The sequence below is a fragment of the Eptatretus burgeri genome, chromosome 9 (assembly GCF_056783735.1).
Source record: "Eptatretus burgeri isolate ZD-2024b chromosome 9, Ebu_testis_v1, whole genome shotgun sequence".
NCBI lineage: Eukaryota > Metazoa > Chordata > Myxini > Myxiniformes > Myxinidae > Eptatretus > Eptatretus burgeri.
The window spans coordinates 49,470,669-49,488,284 of NC_140969.1; the positions used below are offsets into that span (position 1 = coordinate 49,470,669).

At 47.7% G+C, this 17,616-nt stretch overlaps 1 protein-coding gene across 4 annotated transcripts in view; it reads left to right on the plus strand.

The window, feature by feature from the left end:
- Nucleotides 1-17,616, plus strand: part of VPS13B (vacuolar protein sorting 13 homolog B) — a 616,840-nt gene that overhangs the window by 22,589 nt on the left and 576,635 nt on the right. For 3 of the 4 annotated variants that reach the window (XM_085896658.1, XM_085896654.1, XM_085896653.1), the window contains exon 2: nucleotides 1,990-2,148. In XM_085896658.1, coding sequence (XP_085752784.1) covers nucleotides 2,002-2,148 — 147 coding nt within the window. In that variant the 5' untranslated portion in view covers nucleotides 1,990-2,001. Of the gene's footprint in view, nucleotides 1-1,989; nucleotides 2,149-5,687; nucleotides 5,743-17,616 lie in introns of those variants that run through there. The other variant, XM_085896655.1, reaches the window with a different exon arrangement.

Here is a 17,616-nt window from a genome sequence, read left to right on the forward strand (position 1 = left end):
GCTCAGCTTGATGCCATGGAAACCAAGCCCTTCAAGATTATTGGAATCTCTCACAATGAAGCTGAGTCTATGGGCCTATCACTTTGCCATCGCAGACAGGTCGGTGGTCTCTGTCTTCTACCGCCTCCTTTCTGGTCCTCCCCCCTCTATTCTTTCTGTGCTTTGTCCCGCTCAGGTTTCTGCAGGGCACACGGTCCACCATCAACCCCATTCTGATGAAACGACCTAAATCCAGGAGCACTGCTCACCATCACTCATTTGTTCCTCTTTTCTCCTGCCTGTGGAACCAAATTCCACATTCTCTTCAATGTCATTCTTCCTTCCAGGTCTTCAACATAGCAATTTGCCACAATCCAAAACCATGATCTTTTTGACCCTAGTTAACCCCACCCCACCCAAATCCCTCCTCCTTCCAAATTTCCAGTTTTCACTCCCAAGAGTTTTGTTCTGTTTCCATCTTGTTCACGTCCATGCATCCTCTCCTGCTCCCCATTCCTCCCCACAGCCATTATTTGTCCAAGTCTCCCTCTATATTGGCTTTCAACTTTGCTGTTGGTGTGTGTCTCTCTCTCTCTCTCTCTCTCTCTCTCTCTCTCTCTCTCTCTCTCTCTCTCTCTCTCTCTCTCTCTCTCTCTCTCTCTCTCTCTCTCTCTCTCTCTCTCTCTCTCTCTCTCTCTCTCTCTCTCTCTCTCTCTCTCTCTCTCTCTCTCTCTCTCTCTCTCTCTCTCTCTCTCTCTCTCTCTCTCTCTCTCTCTCTCTCTCTCTCTCTCTCTCTCTCTCTCTCTCTCTCTCTCTCTCTCTCTCTCTCTCTCTCTCTCTCTCTCTCTCTCTCTCTCTCTCTCTCTCTCTCTCTCTCTCTCTCTCTCTCTCTCTCTCTCTCTCTCTCTCTCTCTCTCTCTCTCTCTCTCTCTCTCTCTCTCTCCATCCTGATCCATTCAGTGTTCTACTACTAGCTCTTCCACGAGCCTCGACTGTGTACAAAAAAAAAACACTAAAGCAAGATTTGAAACAAAAGCCCCTCTGAATGAAAATGGTCTTTCAATGTTGAGTTATATCCAGTCCTTGTTTGTTTGTTTATATATGCTTCGAAAACAAAATAACTACTCAACCAAATCAAACCAAATTTTGTATATGTTGCTTCAGGGCACCCCAAGTATGGTTTCTGTTCAGGTAGCATATTTGTGGCGGTTCAGGGTGGGATGAAGACCCCAATTCTCTCTGTAAATATGTATTGTGTAGCACCACACAGTGGTATCCAGCATTACAAATCCTCCTCTTGAGTAAAAAAAGTTTAAACAACTTGATGATGTTGAAATCTGAGTGAGAATAATTCAAAATATTTCATTTCACTCATTTTAAGCGGAGGTTCAAACAAAAGCATTGAATATTGAGCTTTGCAGCGAGGTGGAAGTGATTTTTGCTCAAGCCATTTACAGATATAAGCAGCAAATTTTGTTAATGAAAGTGATGTTGGCTGACTTCCAAGCAGATAGAAGATGGATGATCTCTGGCAAATTATAGAGTGAATAGAGCAGAATGTTTGTGAAGTACAACATGCTGTGTCTTTATTAAATTCATCAGCAAAGCGACAGGTAAAATTGCCTAATTGATAATAACAAGCAAAGTACCTGTTCTTACGGAGGGGTTAATTCCCCCAGAATTGGTGTATTTCTTATACCCATGGGGAGTGGAATTATGCCATACATATCCATATAAAGACCTTTGGGGTCCTCCCCCAACCTAAACTCTCGAGAGTATTCATTTTGTTTCCTGCTGAAAAACTTTGCTTGAACCCCCTGAGTATAACTACCAGATTTCAACTCATTCCTTCTTGTGGTTCAGGAGTGCAAAGAAGTTGAACACACGCACACGCACACGCACACGCACACGCGCACACACACCCTTCTTGAATTGCAGTATAATATGTTGTGTAAAACGTTTTTTTTCTCATCCAGCATTGGAACTGTCTGTGCATTTGTTCATGTACAGAGAGAAGCTACAATGTTGGAGACGTATGTAACACCCATCTTGATGTCTTATGTGAATCGGTACATCAAGAACTTGAAACCATCTGACTTGCAGCTGTCGCTTTGGGGCGGCGACGTTGTGCTCAATCAGCTGGAACTCAAGCTCGAGGTGTTGGAACAGGTATGACATGTGCTTCAATTTTCATTTCACGGCTCTTGACATTTTCTCACAGTTTGAGGATCTAACTGAAAACCACAAGGGACCGAAAGGTGTGGATTTGGAAGTATGCCAATTATTTGACAAATTAGGTCTTGAAAGTTTTTGACGTGTTATTCCCTGCAATAAATACATGTTTAAGATTTAGAGAATTACATGCTTGATGGGGGCCAAGCGAGGTTGCCAATGTGGAAAGAATGGGTTAAGTTTCCAAAGTGTTATTATGCGAGTTATTTATAAGTAGTTTTATTTGAAATAATATTTAAGGTGGATATAGCCACAGGTATTTTAAATGCAGGGAAAATCTACATGCTTTTGAGATGACAAATTAAAATTTTTTTATTTTATTATTTTAATCAAATCAGATATGATTGAAAGTGGAATACTTGGTTTTGGTGCTAGAGAGGTCACATTGTTTGACAAAAGCCATATTCTGAAGAAATGAAAACCAGACATGGGGTCGATTACACTGATAAGTTCCATGAAGAATAATTTTTGGAGAATTGCGACCTTGGTTTCAATCGGTGTTGTAATTGGCCCCAGGTATTTTGCATGCCAACTTTCTCAATGTGCAATTGTACGTTAAATCGGTGAAAATAGTTTGTTGAAAAATTATTTTAAAATGTCTAAATTATTGTAAATTTGTATCGAGTATATGATGAACATCATGAAGGAGTAATTCAGTTTGATAAAGACTGCAGGTGTCAAATAGCAAGAGTTGGCCTTCTCACCTGAGACAAAGGTTGCTATCAAGGTTTGACAGAATATAAATAGCCATTTGTGTTGTATATTTGACCTGCAGATAACTCTGTTCCACCGGGCTGTTGAAAGGTAATTTGTTTCCAATAGAGTGTGGAGTATTTTGAGAGTTTGCCAGGAATGTCCTTTGACAGCATAATGGCAAGGACCCATGGAAATTCTGCGTAATGTAAAATGTGACTTCGAGTCCTCAGCCCGTTTCTTCTTCAAGCCCTCAAACTGTGAAGACGACTTGGCTTTATCGTTGAAGTAAATGGACGAAAAGGAAATTATTCATTGGACAGAATTGACTGAATAATTTATGGTTGTTTAAAAAAAAAAAAAAAATTTCCAGTGGGTGTGCAAACTAACGACTGAGCCTACACATCACCTGTGTGTGCAACAAAAATGCACAGAACTCAAAATCTTATGAATATCGATATTTTTAGACCTCTGCATGCACTGTCCTGACCCAAGTGCTCTTAAATGAGATATCATCCAGCATTATACATGTTGTGGTTATGACGTTTACCCCATTCAGACACAATTGTGCAACTTGCATTTATTTATAGATATAACGATTGATAGAGAGGTGGAACATCTGTATATTTACCTGTATGTGTGCAGACTTAGCAATCGGTAACAAAAAAAAAAATCTTGAATTGTTTTCATGAAATACATCTTTCACAAAATGTTTTATTTTGTGCACAATTTATTTCCACAAAATATCTTTTAACATTAATTCCATTGAACATATAGATTGGGTGTTGTTTAAAAGCCTAATTCTGCCAAGTAGTAATCAGGAACCCAAATATACAAATACGGAGTCATCAGGAGGAACCTAGATAGGAATTGGGTGTCTGCTGTGACCCCTCCACCCTTATACCCATCCAGGTACAGCGAACTGAACCTTACAAAAACTTTTTGCAAGATTCACCCCAAAGTAGACAGAAAAATAGAGGAGAGATTGACAAGAGGAACACACGCACTCGCACTCGCACTCGCGCTCCGGAACTGTGTGTGTCCAGAAATGCCTTACTACCTCTTATGTAACCACCAAAGAATGTACACAGGGATTCACCAGCACACAAAACAATACAAAGGCCCTCTTTATAATGAAGTTCCCTTTCTGGTAAACACTGAGACACTTCCAGTTGATTGATTGATTAATAAGCCTGGTGTTGGCTTAGTGGTTAGGGTCCCGAGTTCAATCCCCGTTGGCCACTGAATTGATACACCAGGAGGTTGACTCAGCCTGTCATCCTTCCAAGGTTGGCAAAATGAGTACCATTGTACTGGTAAGGGGGACACTGCATCAGCAGCATAGCCATGTCCCAATCAATGATGCAACTTTTATGCAGGGAAAAAGAGTATTAATTTTGTATGTTGCTTCAGGGGGTTTTGTATTCCCCAACCCCTTCTTGCTCCCTCCTCCTTCCTCACTCCCCAACTACTCGCTCCCTCCTCCTTCCTCACCCCCCAACCCCTCCTCGCTCTCTTCCTCCTGTCTCCCTTCCTCCTCTTTACTCTCCTTAATATTCCCGTCAGCGTCGGCGACATAGTATATATATCCTCGTGACTATTTTGCCACAGGCTGCACTCGACAGAGAGATTGATATATGTATATATATATATATATATATATATATATATATATATATATATATATATATATATATATATATATATATATATATATATATATATATATATATATATATATATATATATATATATATATATATATATATATATATATATATATGTGTGTGTATATATATATATATATATATATGTGTGTGTGTATATATATATATATATATATATATATATATATATATATATATATATATATATATATATATATATATATATATATATATATATATATATATATATATATGTGTGTGTGTGTTTGCAACTTTGCATGTATGCTAATGGACCTCCAAGGAAGTGCATGAGTGAAAATTGGGTGATTGAGTAAATTAATATACCCCTTTTTAAGATAATTAATGGCCTTATTTAATTATATCCTTTATCAGATTCAACCTCGGCCACCTTGCTCTCTGGGGTCTTGAGACATATCCTGGGTTACCTCGCCGGGGTCTGAAGCCGCCATGTTTTTGGCCTGCTCAACCATGCCTTGACTTGGAACAGGCTGCAACAATTTCTTAATAATAAAGTTTTTGTTTTTTTTCACTTTCCTCACTCCTTGTATCATCGAATGCCTGTTCAAAGCAGCTACGAATCGTTGGGTACATTGCAATGCTTATAAATGCTCGGAGACGCCAGCGTTTGTGGCTTTATTTCATTTCCGCACATGCCATAACCTCGAGAATTCTCACTATAATTCATAGAGGCATAGACCAATGTTTGTGGGTTTGTTTGTTTGTCGCGCTATTCCTCTTACAGTTCCTGGCCATTTAGATCCAGACTTGCAACAGAGGATCAGCATGACCCCAATTAAGAAAATAGGGTTGTTTTTTTCTTTGCTGGTAGTCTTGGGGGTGGGGTGGGGGGGCAGGGGGAGGAAACAAATTCTCCATGTAAATGTGTATCGTGTAGCCCCGCCTCCAGGTGGAGGAGGGTATTACAAGTCTCCACTATTTACAGTACAGTATTCCTGTCCCCACGTTTTTCAGTGCAATGAGGTGTTTTGAATTGTAAGCTGTAGGTATGTTTTTGCTTCATGCACCTAACCCAGGTTGTTGTTGTTGTTGTTGTTGTTGTTGTTATTATTATTCGTTGCCTTGACACCACCCAAGGAAAGGGATGCATCAGAAGAACATGTTGCCTGCTTGTCACAAAATCGCTCACAGGGTGGGTACTCTGATATATATATTTTTTAAGCTCCAGATTTGAATTTGGCAGCAGTTCTGATTGCGAAAAAAAAAAAGTGTTCAATTGTCCAATTTAGACACAGTTTGAATACTTGGACATAGCTATCGCTTGCCAACCATTTAATTGAAGTACTTGATTGAGTGTTTAAGCCGCTTGCCAAGCCATCTACAGTTGACGCCAGTACTGTTCGTGTCCCGATCAGGATGTACAGTTGGTAGTTGCTACAAGGTAAAGGTAAAGGCACACACATGGGTATATTTGGATCTGTAATTTAGGGACTTTCCGTGTGTGTGTGTGTGTGTGTGTGTGTGTGTGTGTGTGTGTGTGTGTGTGTGTGTGTGTGTGTGTGTGTGTGTGTGTGTGTGTGTGTGTGGTGTGTATGCCTGCATGTTTGGTTACGCGGGTGCCATGGTGGCAAAGTTTCATCCCTAATCTTGGAGGTTTTAATTTTTAACCTCAGCAACGTATGAGCGATCATGTTTTCCTTTGTCCTTGTGACTATTTTGAAAGCAATTGGTTATTTTATATGACTCGGTGCAGTGGTTTACAAAGGTTGGAAATAGTATCTCTGAGTTTCAAAGCAAAGTACATTTGAAAACTCCCGATTTCTGAGCTGTTCGCCATATTAACGTGTTTTCTCAAAGACAGAATCAAAATTTTTCCACCTGTGAGAACTCCCCTACCCCTACTCCCGCCACTCCCTCTCTCTTTGTCCCATCCTTGCTCCACCCCCATCTAATGAAGTGCAGCATCCTCCTACACCTCTCTTTCTGTCTCGGCACGTGTCTGGAGGGTGGTCGTGTCTGGACGGTGTTTATCTCTATACGTGTCTGAACAGTGGTTATGTTCGGACAGACCCTCCCCTCACACTGCCTTTCCTTTCCCTCTCCTCCCCATTGCACTTCTTTCCCCTCCCTTCACCCTGCCTTCGCTTTCCCAACGGTGGCGTCCATAGCAACGGTGCTCAAAAGCATACAACTAGATCCTGGTATGAACCTACCTGTCAAGTTTCGCAAAATTGGTTGACTCCTCTGGTCTCTACATACAGACATACATACAGACGGAAAAACTGAGAATAAGGGGAGTCCAGCAGCGACCACCCAATATATCTACATATATATTGTTACGGCTGTGGAAATTCGCAATCCACCATTCAGGACCCTCAGGTGAGATATCTTCATAGGTACATGTGTAGTTAGCCCAAACCCGTTGTATAGATGGAATTTATGTGATCCATTCGGGCTGCGATCCTTTGAGTTAGGCGTTTTTCATTTTCTATCTTTTATTTCAAACACACAACATTTCAATAACCACACTGCAACCACGCCACCGCCACCATCTACGCTACCACATCTTCGCCACTATGTCCGCTTCCGAACGGCAAACAAAGGCGCAAAGGAGGGAACTGCGCAGATGCGCAGGTTTTCCCGCCTGTTTCTCCCGTCTGACTTCCCCGCGCTTTGGAGTGTGGGAGGGGCGATGCAGGTCAAAGGTCAGAGGTCATGTAAAGGAGGGGCCTCTTTTTGGGGGAATAATTCTCTGGCCCAGAGCCAAAAACTGACTCCCCCGGCCCCCGCACGGAGCGGGGGTGGAGGGAAAGCGTGAGGGAACGCCCTTTTCGGGAACCCTCTCGAAGGAAGGTGGAGCCGAGAAAGGGGCGGAGCCCCGCGCGATAAAAGACTGACATGGGTGGGCGCATCAGCACTTCCACTTCCGCCTCTTCTTTGTCGTCTTGGCTGGTGGTCTGGTTGGTCTTCGGGAAGAGGTCCTACACCCGCGCCTTGGCGAGCAGCCCTGTCACAAAGGCACGGACGGGAGACGCGGCAGCGCCCGTTGCGAGGTGGACCTGTGCGTCCGGACGGGGAGTGCTGGGGAGGGTTCTCCGGCTGCGAGAGAGGTCGGGGCCAGGCGCGACCACGCTGACTGTCGCGGGAGAGGGACTCACCAGACACAAAAGGGAAGTCGCGACTTCTTTCTTTTCTTTGGGGTTTTGGTGTGTGTCCGTGGGTGGCGCCAGTCTGGCTCAAGTAGTATTGTTTTAAGTGTTGCAGTGTGTACGCGTATTCGGTTGTAGCTCTGCATCGTTTCTTTTGTTTTAATTTCTATATGTGCATTTTTCATTACTGTATGACTGTAAATGTGTGCCTTCCGTGCTTGTCTGTGTGTGTGTGAATAAAAATGCTTGCTTATTGAACTGTTCCCGCTCTGCTTCGTCTCTTTTCCTTTTTTATTGACCCTCCATCTTGCATCAAGGAAAGGGGTTCGTAGTGGGTGCAACATCCCGGTAAATAATCTGAACCGTCAAGGCCGACGATAACACCGCTCGGTTATCACTGTATCCCGGAACGGACCGCTTAAGTCGTTTGTGTCCGGAGTCGGGCCTGTGGCGTGGTACGATCGCTCAGTCGACCATCCGCGCAGGTACTTAGGTAGATCAAATTTGGCGAGCGACCCTATCCTGCGCGGGTGGGCAATTGGCACGGTCGTGGTGGGGTTAAACCCCCACCCGTGACTAGCTCCCGGCGTTGTTCCGAGAGGGTCACGACAGAATTGTCCGTCCGGTGGGCGACGTGCCGCAATTCGAGTTACGTGGCCGTCCACACGCCGGCGGGCGCAAATTCGCAACACTGGTGTCAGGAGTGGGATACAAACTCTCCCGTCTCCAGCTAAATTCACGGGGATCGGTTCAGGGGTGAGAGGAGCGACCCCCGATTCCCTCAAAATTACGAGCAGGCCAAATTAATCCCTTACGAGAAATAAGATGGCGTCTCAAGGCGAGTGGGTGCTGGGGGTAGAACTGTATATATGTATAATCCATGGCCCGGGACGGTACTTGTAATGTTAATCCGTGGGGAAGCTCAACCCCATATCCTGAGCACGGACTTTATCGGCGGGCTGAGTCTCATAATGGCGGCGCGATCGCACCTCAGCGCAGCACGGAGTGAGCGGCTATTTATGGCGCTGCGAATGGCGCGACAGGAGGCGAGTGCTCCCAACGGCTGTTTCAAACCACGTGGGCATGGCAGGCGAGGTCAAGCACGCCTACGCCGGACATTGGCGGGCTTCGGAAACAATTGGAGGAAGAAGGGAAAACCGAGCTCGAAAAGAATCAAAAGGAGCACGACTTTGAAGTAAAACAACTAATGGAAAAATTATTGGGGGAGGAAGCAAGGCGGTTCAAAGAACTAGAGGTGAGAGTGAGGGAAATACAGTTGGAAGAGGAAAAATGCAAACAAGATGGGGAATTGGAACTACTGAAGCGAGAGGTAAGGGCAGGCGAGTTTAAAAGAAATCCTGGAAGGGGAGATAAGAATGGGAAAGGAATGGCAGAAAAAAGCTAAAGGAATACAGTAAAAAAAAAGGGACGAATTGAGGAGGGAAGCAGTGGAAAGAAGGGATGAAATGAGTGAAGAAGCATGCAAATTGAGGGAGGAACTATTGAAAAAAGCTTCTGAGATACTGAAACACGAAACCAAAGAGAGAGGATTACAAAACGAACTAAGGATGTTGAAAGAGGAGATGAAGAGAGCGGAAAATTAAACGTTGAGGAAACACACTGTGCAGATCAAACAGTTGGAAGCCAAAGCAAGGTCGGAGTGTGTGGAGATGAGAAAGGAATTGGAAGAGAGCTTCTGAGTTACAGAAATACCAAAACAAAGAGACGGAATTGCAAAACGAGTTGAGGATGGTGAGAGAAGAAAGAACAAGAACGGAGAATGAAACGTTAAGAAACCACACTGTACAGATCGAACAGCTGGAAGCCAAGACCAGATGGCAGAGTGAGGAACAAGAAAGACAGTGGAATAGAAAACTGAGAGTATGAATTTGAAACTGAACGACAAAAGGAAAAAAAATAGGTTGGAGTATGAGGATAAAGTGAAGGAGCAAGGAATGAAGCAGGAAGGAGAAATCAGTCAATTGAAGGAGACAATGGGATTGGAGAAGGAAGAACGAGAGGAACAGTGGCATAGAAAACAACAAGAACATGAATTTGAGGTTAACCAATTGAAGGAAACTGAGATTGGAGAATGAGGTACAGGGAGTGAAAGAAATTAAAAAAGAAAGACAAGAACAATTAAAAAAGAAAGCAAGGTTGAGGTATGCAGAGATAATGGAAGAGCAACGACTGAAACAGGAAAAAGAAATCAATCACTTGAAGGAAACTATGAGATTGGAGAATGAGGTACAGGGAGTGAAAGAAATTAAAAAAGAAAGACAAGAACAATTAAAAAAGAAAGCAAGGTTGAGGTATGCAGAGATAATTGAAGAGCAACGACTGAAACAGGAAAAAGAAATCAATCAATTGAAGGAAACTATGAGATTGGAGAATGAGGTACAGGGAGTGAAAGAAATTAAAAAAAGAAAGACAAGAACAATTAAAAAAGAAAGCAAGGTTGAGGTATGCAGAGATAATGAAAGAACAACTAACGAAACAGGAAAAAGAACTAAGCCAATTGAAAGAAACTATGAGATTGGAGGCTGAGAAGCATGAGGAACAGTGGGAGAGAAAACACAAACTATACGAGTTTGAAATTAACCAGCTCGAGGGGAGAGCAAAATTTGAGTCCACGGAGATGGAAAAACTCTGGAGAGAGAACGAACAGCTAATGGTGCTCAGAGAGGAAGAACGACTCGAATGGACAGAAATAAGGAACAAGGAGAAAAAATGTTTCGAGACGCGGGAGACAGGAAACATAGAGAAGAGACTGCATGATAAAGACGGGGTTAAAGGAACGGAAAACACACACACACACACACACACACACACACACACACACACACACACACACACACACACACACACACACACACACACACACACACACACACACACACACACACACACACACACACACTTAGCGAGGCTTAATGGGGGTGAGCTGGCAGACTGTCTAGTGACCCGGTGCAAGCAGCTGGACAGCCTCCTTCGGGAACGGAGGGAGACGCTATGCTCCCTTGAGGCGAATCACGACCAGGTGGGTTCGGTCGTGTCGAGCGAGTTCGAGGGGGCGAGTGCTGTGAACAGGTGCACATGCAGCTTGGGGGGTATAGAGACCCCGGAACCCCTTGTGGTAGCGCGAGTCCCCTGCGTGATTGTCCCGAGCGTGAATGTCCTGGTGTGTTCGATGCAAGGTGAGTGCACCCCCGTGTGTGGAAGCGACCCCGTGTGTGAGTGGTGTGGTCGCGAGTGTGCCGGAGAGCGTGCTTCCCAGCACGCCGTGTGTGGAGGGGCACCGCAGGTGGAAGAGACCACGTGCGCGCAGGAATCGGCACGCGTGTGTGAACAGCCGTGTGTGAGTGAGACACCGCGGGTGAGTGCCCCCACGTGTGTGAGTGGTATGGTGTGTGAGGGAAATGGCACGAGTGAGTGAGCGGCTAAGTGTGAGGGAGACAGTGTGTGTGAGAGAGCGGTATGTGAGGGAGATGACGGGCATGCGGGAGCACGCAGCCGCGTCTCCCGGGGTGAGTGTGATGGAATGGTGTGTGAGTGTCGTAACACACAGGAGTGTGTGGGTTGAATGGCGACGGAGACGGCGACAGAGAGACAAGGGCCGGGTAGCGGCCGTAGCTATTTTGAGGACCGTGCCGGGTTCACCCAGCATCGAGCGCGAGGTCCGTGCTGTGCAACGCACGAGGCCCCCACGTGCTCGCTTGCGGGAGTGAAACCCGGTCCGGAAACGCCAGCGGTGAATGTTGCCGATCCCGCGACGGACAAAGTTTAGGCAGGTAAACGGATTTGGACCGGACGTGTTCTCCACGCGGGCGGGTGTGTGAAGCTCCAAAGGGGCAGAGAGCATGTGTTCGTGTGGGGAACCCCTCGAGACGCAAGGCTTGTGTTTTTTTTTTTTTTAAATGCGCCGGGTGACGTCATGGCTGCGTGTATGGTTGGAATCCGGCAGGAGGGTGAATCCCTGCCAGGTGGTACCGTTCAAGAGGGATAAGGGACGCGAACAGCTGCCATGACGTCACGCCAAAGGTGCGTGGCTGAATTGCCGCGCTGGTGCGCATGTTGTGAGTTGCCGCGCTGGTGCTGCGCGAGGGAAAAAAAAAAATAACAAGCCTCGCTTTTGGGTGAACAGGATTCCCTGGGCAAGGGGTGGAAGACCCCCTTGGCCAGGGCACAGGATGACACTAGTTAGGGGAAAGGGTAAGCTTAGCTTGACCGGCTTCATGGGGCAGGGGTAAGTCCTCATGGGCCCGTGGAATGGATTAGTTAGAGGGATTGTAGTTGAGATTTAGGTTGGGAAAGTGATTTTTGGATTTGAGGACAAAGACAGACTTTGAATGTGTAGAGGGGACGTAGGTTAGCTATGTAGATTAAAAGGAACGTGCTACTAGTTTTAGGGATGATTTGGGAGCACGAGTTAGTTAGGGGAGGTAGTTAGAAGGATGGCAGAGATTCAGTGGTGAGTTGTGGGGTGTGACGTGGAAACATGTACATGATGAGTGAGTGAGGCCAGCGGGTCTGTGTTTGTGGAGCGAATGTGGAATGCATGGTGCGATGAGTGATTGGGGGGAGGAGTGACTCCCACCCAAGGGACCCCGGGTCAGTGTAAAGTGAGGTAGCTGGGTTAGTTAAATTTGAAAATCGAGGTCGTTTTGCTGTTGGTGGGAGTGTAGGCTCGAAACCTGTTTGGAGGGGTGCAGGAGCCCTGTTGGTAGGCTGGGAGCGTGGCTGCGAAAGGTGAGTATCGCTGAGTGGGTACCCCGCGCACCGGGCTAGTCGGTCGCGGTAGGCCAAGGGCCCATTGGGGGCCGGGATAGCGTAGTGGGCACGGGTGCGCCCCATATGATATGGGGGCCCGGGGCGCCATTGGCCACGTGGGCAGTGCATTGGGCACGGGCACCCAGGGAAGGGGCCCAGGGTGCCAGCCTGCCACGTGAGCGTTTCAGGGGAGTCGCCAGGGAGAGCACTCCCCGGTGTTTTGGGAGCTCGGAGGCAGTGTAGTGCCCGGGGGTGCCATCATCGGAGAATCGGCAGAGGGTCGTGCCTGCCAAGGGAGCCACGCGTCCCAGCCGTGAGACCGTATGAGGGCACGGAAAGAAAATTGGGGGACGAGGCCCAAAATTGTGAGGACACCAACACAGGCGACGGGAATCTGGGTTGTTAGAACCAGTAGATTAAGCGAGAGGCACTTGTTGAAAGCCCCGGGGAAGTTTAAAGGTAATTGTTAGGGTAGATTAGGAAGTGTACCCCTCCGCACCATCCATCCCTTCGCTCTCGTTGTGTGCCGCTGGACCCACTTTGTGGTTAAGATCGCTGAAGTCTGGGGATGCCATCCTGAGGCTTGAGTTGGGCCTCGACACAGGACGCTAGCTCTCCCTTATTCCCCACCGGGAAGGGAATGTTGGGGTTGGGAGTAGGCTCGGGGACGATAGGTTAGCTGAACAAAGACAGTAAAGGGGGTTAGGGGAGGATTATAGTGGGGAAGTGAGGATGAAAATAAAAACAACAAAAAAAATAAGTTTGGGCTAAATTGGGTTTGACAAATTAAGGGAGGGGGAATGGACAGTGACAGGCAAAGGCGATAGGTTGGGAGGGAGGCAGGTAGGTAGGTCCGAGCCCGCTTTCCGAGTGGCCAGCACCTCCGCACTCCCTCCACCAACCTGCACGACACGGCGAGAGGCTGGCCATCTTCGTCTGCAGCTGTTTTTGCTTCAAGGCCTGTGCCGGTCGATCATCTGCCGGCTGTTTGCTACAGCGGCCTTGTCATGCCATGCCTTGTCTGCCTGCCTTTGCCATGCCATACCTACTGCCCTCGTCCATTTTGCCCCGTCCTGTTTTGATTCCCCCCCCCCCCCCTGTTCATTTCCATGTGCGCCGGGATCATTGGAAAGCAACAGTTTGCGAGCTGCAAGAACTGCCCTGTTGGCAGCTACAACACGGGCCTGCACCAGCAGCCCGTGCACCGTTTGTTTGCATTCATCCATCCATCCATCCATCCATCCATCCATCCATCCGTTGTGCTCATTGCGTGTGCCACTTGAGCTGGCATGGAGACTGCGTTTGTGCAGCCCATGCACCGTTGTGGTTCACTGTGTTTATTTTAAAAGGGGGAGGCCTTGGACTGCGTGTGAGCAGCCGGCCACGTTCCCTGTCACCTGCATTGCTGAGTCAGAGACTGCATGTGTGCAGCCTGGCTCCCTGCAAACTGCTTTCTCTTTGCAGAGTCCATTGATCCTGGGCCATCGTTTAGTGTAAAATTTGTAAGTTAAGGTTAAGTTGTGAATTGTAAATGTGTTTTGCGCCCCCGGCATGTCTGTCTTAGCGCCGGCAATTTTATTTAAGTCGTCTGAGTGAGTGCGTTTGTTTAGTTAGTTACTCAGCCCTCAGGTTATTTATTTTGGGGACACGAATACCATGAATGTCGCACTCAGGGATCCGAAGGCAAAACGTACTAGGGGAGAACTACACATGATGGCACACAAGAATTTGCCGACTCGGGACGAGTATGTAAAAAGGGGAGGGGGTAGTGTTATGGCTGTGGAAATTCGCAACCCACCATTCAGGACCCTCAGGTGAGATATCTTCATAGGCACATGTGCAGTAAGCCCAAACCCGTTGTATAGAGGGAATTTGTGATCCATTCGGGCTGCGATCCTTTGAGTTAGGCGTTTTTCTTTTTCTATCTTTTTATTTCAAACACAACATTTCAACAACCACGTCAGCCCCCATCACAGTGCCAACCACACTGCAACCATGCCACCGCCACCATCTAAGCCACCACATCTTCGCCATTACGTCTGCTTCCGAACGGCAAACAAAGGCGCAAAGGAGGGAACTGCGAGGATGCGCAGGTTTTCCCGTCTGACTTCCCCACGCTTTGGAGTGGGGGAGGGGCGATGCAGGTCAAAGGTCAGAGGTCATGTAAAGGAGGGGCCTCTTTTTGGGGGAATAATTCTTTGGCCCAGAGCCAAAAACTAACTCCCGGCCCCCGCATGGAGCGGGGTGGAGGAAAAGCGTGAGGGAACGCCCTTTTCGGGAACCCTCTCGAAGGAAGGTGGAGCCGAGAATGGGGCGGGGTGAAGGGCAGAGCCCCGCGCGATAAAAGACTGACATGGGCAGGCGCATCAGCACTTCCACCTCCGCCTCTTCTTTGTCGTCTTGGCTGGTGGTCTGGTTGGTCTTCGGGAAGAGGTCCTGCGCCCGCGCCTTGGCGAGCGGCCCTGTCACAAAGGCACGGACGGGAGACGCGGCAGCGCCCGTTGCGAGGTGGACCTGTGCGTCCGGACGGGGAGTGCCGGAGAGGGTTCGCCGGCCGCGAGAGAGTTCGGGGCCAGGCGCGACCACGCTGACTGTCGCGGGAGAGGGACTCACCAGACACAAAAGGGAAGTCGCGACTTCTTTCTTTCTTTTCTTTGGGGTTTTGGTGTGAATGTCCGTGGGTGGCGCCAGTCTGGTTCAAGTAGTATTGTTTTAAGTGTTGCCGTGTGTACGCGTATTCGGTTGTAGCTTTGCGCGGGCAGCCTACCGAGAGACTGTATCTCAGGGAGGCCTGCTTGGACACGAACCGCTTAAGCAGTTCGTTCCATTCTGGGATAACCGAGCGGTGTATTATCACGAGACCTCGCTGCACCCAATTCTTTTATCGGCTATTAAAAAGCCCACTATTATTCCGAAAGCAAGATAGCAGTTCAATTGGGGAAAGAGGACACAACGAACGGGTTAACACATCACACAAGGACATTTATTACCATAGCATGTATGCATTTATGCAAGGCAAAGAAAAGCACAGACAAGAAGAACTACAACTGTTTATTATTATTATTATTATTATTATTTTTATTATTTTTATTTACAAGCACTTGCACAGTTCTACTTGTGGGACATGGCGCCACAACATTCACACAAAAGCCCTAAAAGAAAGAAGGAGAACGTGACCGTGTGGTGAAGTCTTGGGCTCCGTTCTCCAGACGCACCCTTCACCGCTGGCGTCTCTTCCTCGACGACCCTGCGAACGAGGGCGCGATTCAGAGCGCCCTCCTCACAATCCCCTCAGCGCACACGATCCTGCCACCTCGTTCTTGATCCTCGTGTCAACTGTCACGACTCTCCCACTCTTCTTTTCCGAGCTCACGTTCCTCCGCTTTATACCCATGCCCCACCCCTTCTCAACTCCCACCCTTCCTTCCAGAACATGCGGGAAACTTCCAGAAGGAAGTGTTTTCCCGCCAAATTAGGGATGTGCGCCGCTGTGGTAGTTGTCTTTCTCCTCACGCCTATAAATCCACCGTGGAGACGCCATTCGTTCGGGGGAGGGGGGAACGGGGGCCGCCTGCTTTCCCTCAACGAAGGCCCACCTCTGGCAACCGTGTGCCGAGGTAGAAAACACGGTGGTGTTTGAGGCAGTGTGGTTGTTGTGGTTGGTGGTTGAGGCGATCGTGGTTGGTGTTTATCGTGGTTGGTGTTTATCGTGGTTGGTGGTTGAGGCGATCGTGGTTGGTGTTGATCGTGGTTGGTCCAAAATAACGATGGTAAAGAAAAACGGCTAACTCAAAGATCACAGCCCGGGTGATACGAACAAATCCCATTAAAAACGGTGGGGAAATCTAACTGAACACGGACTTATCGGCATAACTGAACTAAGGACCTATATGGTGTTGTGCGAATTTCCACAGCCGTAACAATATTGTAACTGATTTACTGTTACTGTTACTGATGCATCATGTCCCACCCACTGAGGATGGGCCATGCCTGAGCGAACCGCGTCCGAGATTGGTCTATGTCTGAGCGGACCGCACCCGAGAGCGATAAAAAGGAAGAGAGAGCGAAGGATCGGGTGGATCTGCTTGAGCGAGAGAGGAAGAATTTGCGCCCGTTGAAACCGCATCTCTCGAGGGGATCTGCTCGAGCGATAGAGAGGAAGAATTTGCGCCCGTTGAAACCGCATCTCTCGAGGTGGATCTGCTCGAGCGAGAGAGGAAGAATTCGTGCCCGTTGAAACCGCATCTCTCGAGGTGGATCTGCTCAAGCGAGAGAGGAAGAATTCGCGCCCGTTCAAAACGCATCTCTCGAGGCTGGGTGAAAGGCATCTCGTCTCGTGGCTGGCATGGTCTGTGTCTGGCTGCCCTTGATCCGTTCGTTCTGACTGGTGCTTCAGGAACGTGTGGACGTCGAGCTGCGCGCACGCGGCCAGGTAGCCTGCGACGTTCTCGTCCTTCAGCTTGACTTCCCTCCGAGTTGAAGGGATAATGAAGACCATTTTGTGTCCGTTTCTTTGGCTGTGCGTCTGTGTGGGCCCGTCTGTAAGTAGGAAATGTATAAGTGCTCTTTGCTGTACGTACTTGCATCTCTATAGTTGGATAACTCTGCTTCTTGTGTGCTCCCCCCTTTCCTCCATTATAAATAAATACATTTGTCAAATGTGCAGCTCGCTTCTGTGTTTCTTCCATTGGCTTAGCATGGCAAATGTTGTTGAATTACAAAGGCTGTTGCCGCTGTAAATTTACATTTGGACCGACGAAACTTCGGCAACCATCCGCTCGGGTTGCGCATGAGTCGGGCACGCTAACGGATCGACTCGTAGGGGTGCCGTCGAGGGTGTGAATACTCGGTAACTCGCCACGTGGATCTCTAGGTATTTTGAAGATGGGCAAATAACCCTGTACCACGTGGTGGAATTATTGACTATTCACGGTCCGGTAAGGGACCCGTACCTGTCGGAGTTTTCCGAGAGGTACAATCTAGAGTGCGGGTGTTCGGGAGAGTTGACCCTACCGCCCCACCTCGCGGTCGTGCTCGCAACCAATACCCGGTCCGCAACAATACCTTCCCCAAGACCTTTGAGGTTACAGCCCGGCTCAACAATGACTTAGAGTAACTTGGATGTTGCCTTTTTCACATCCTAACAG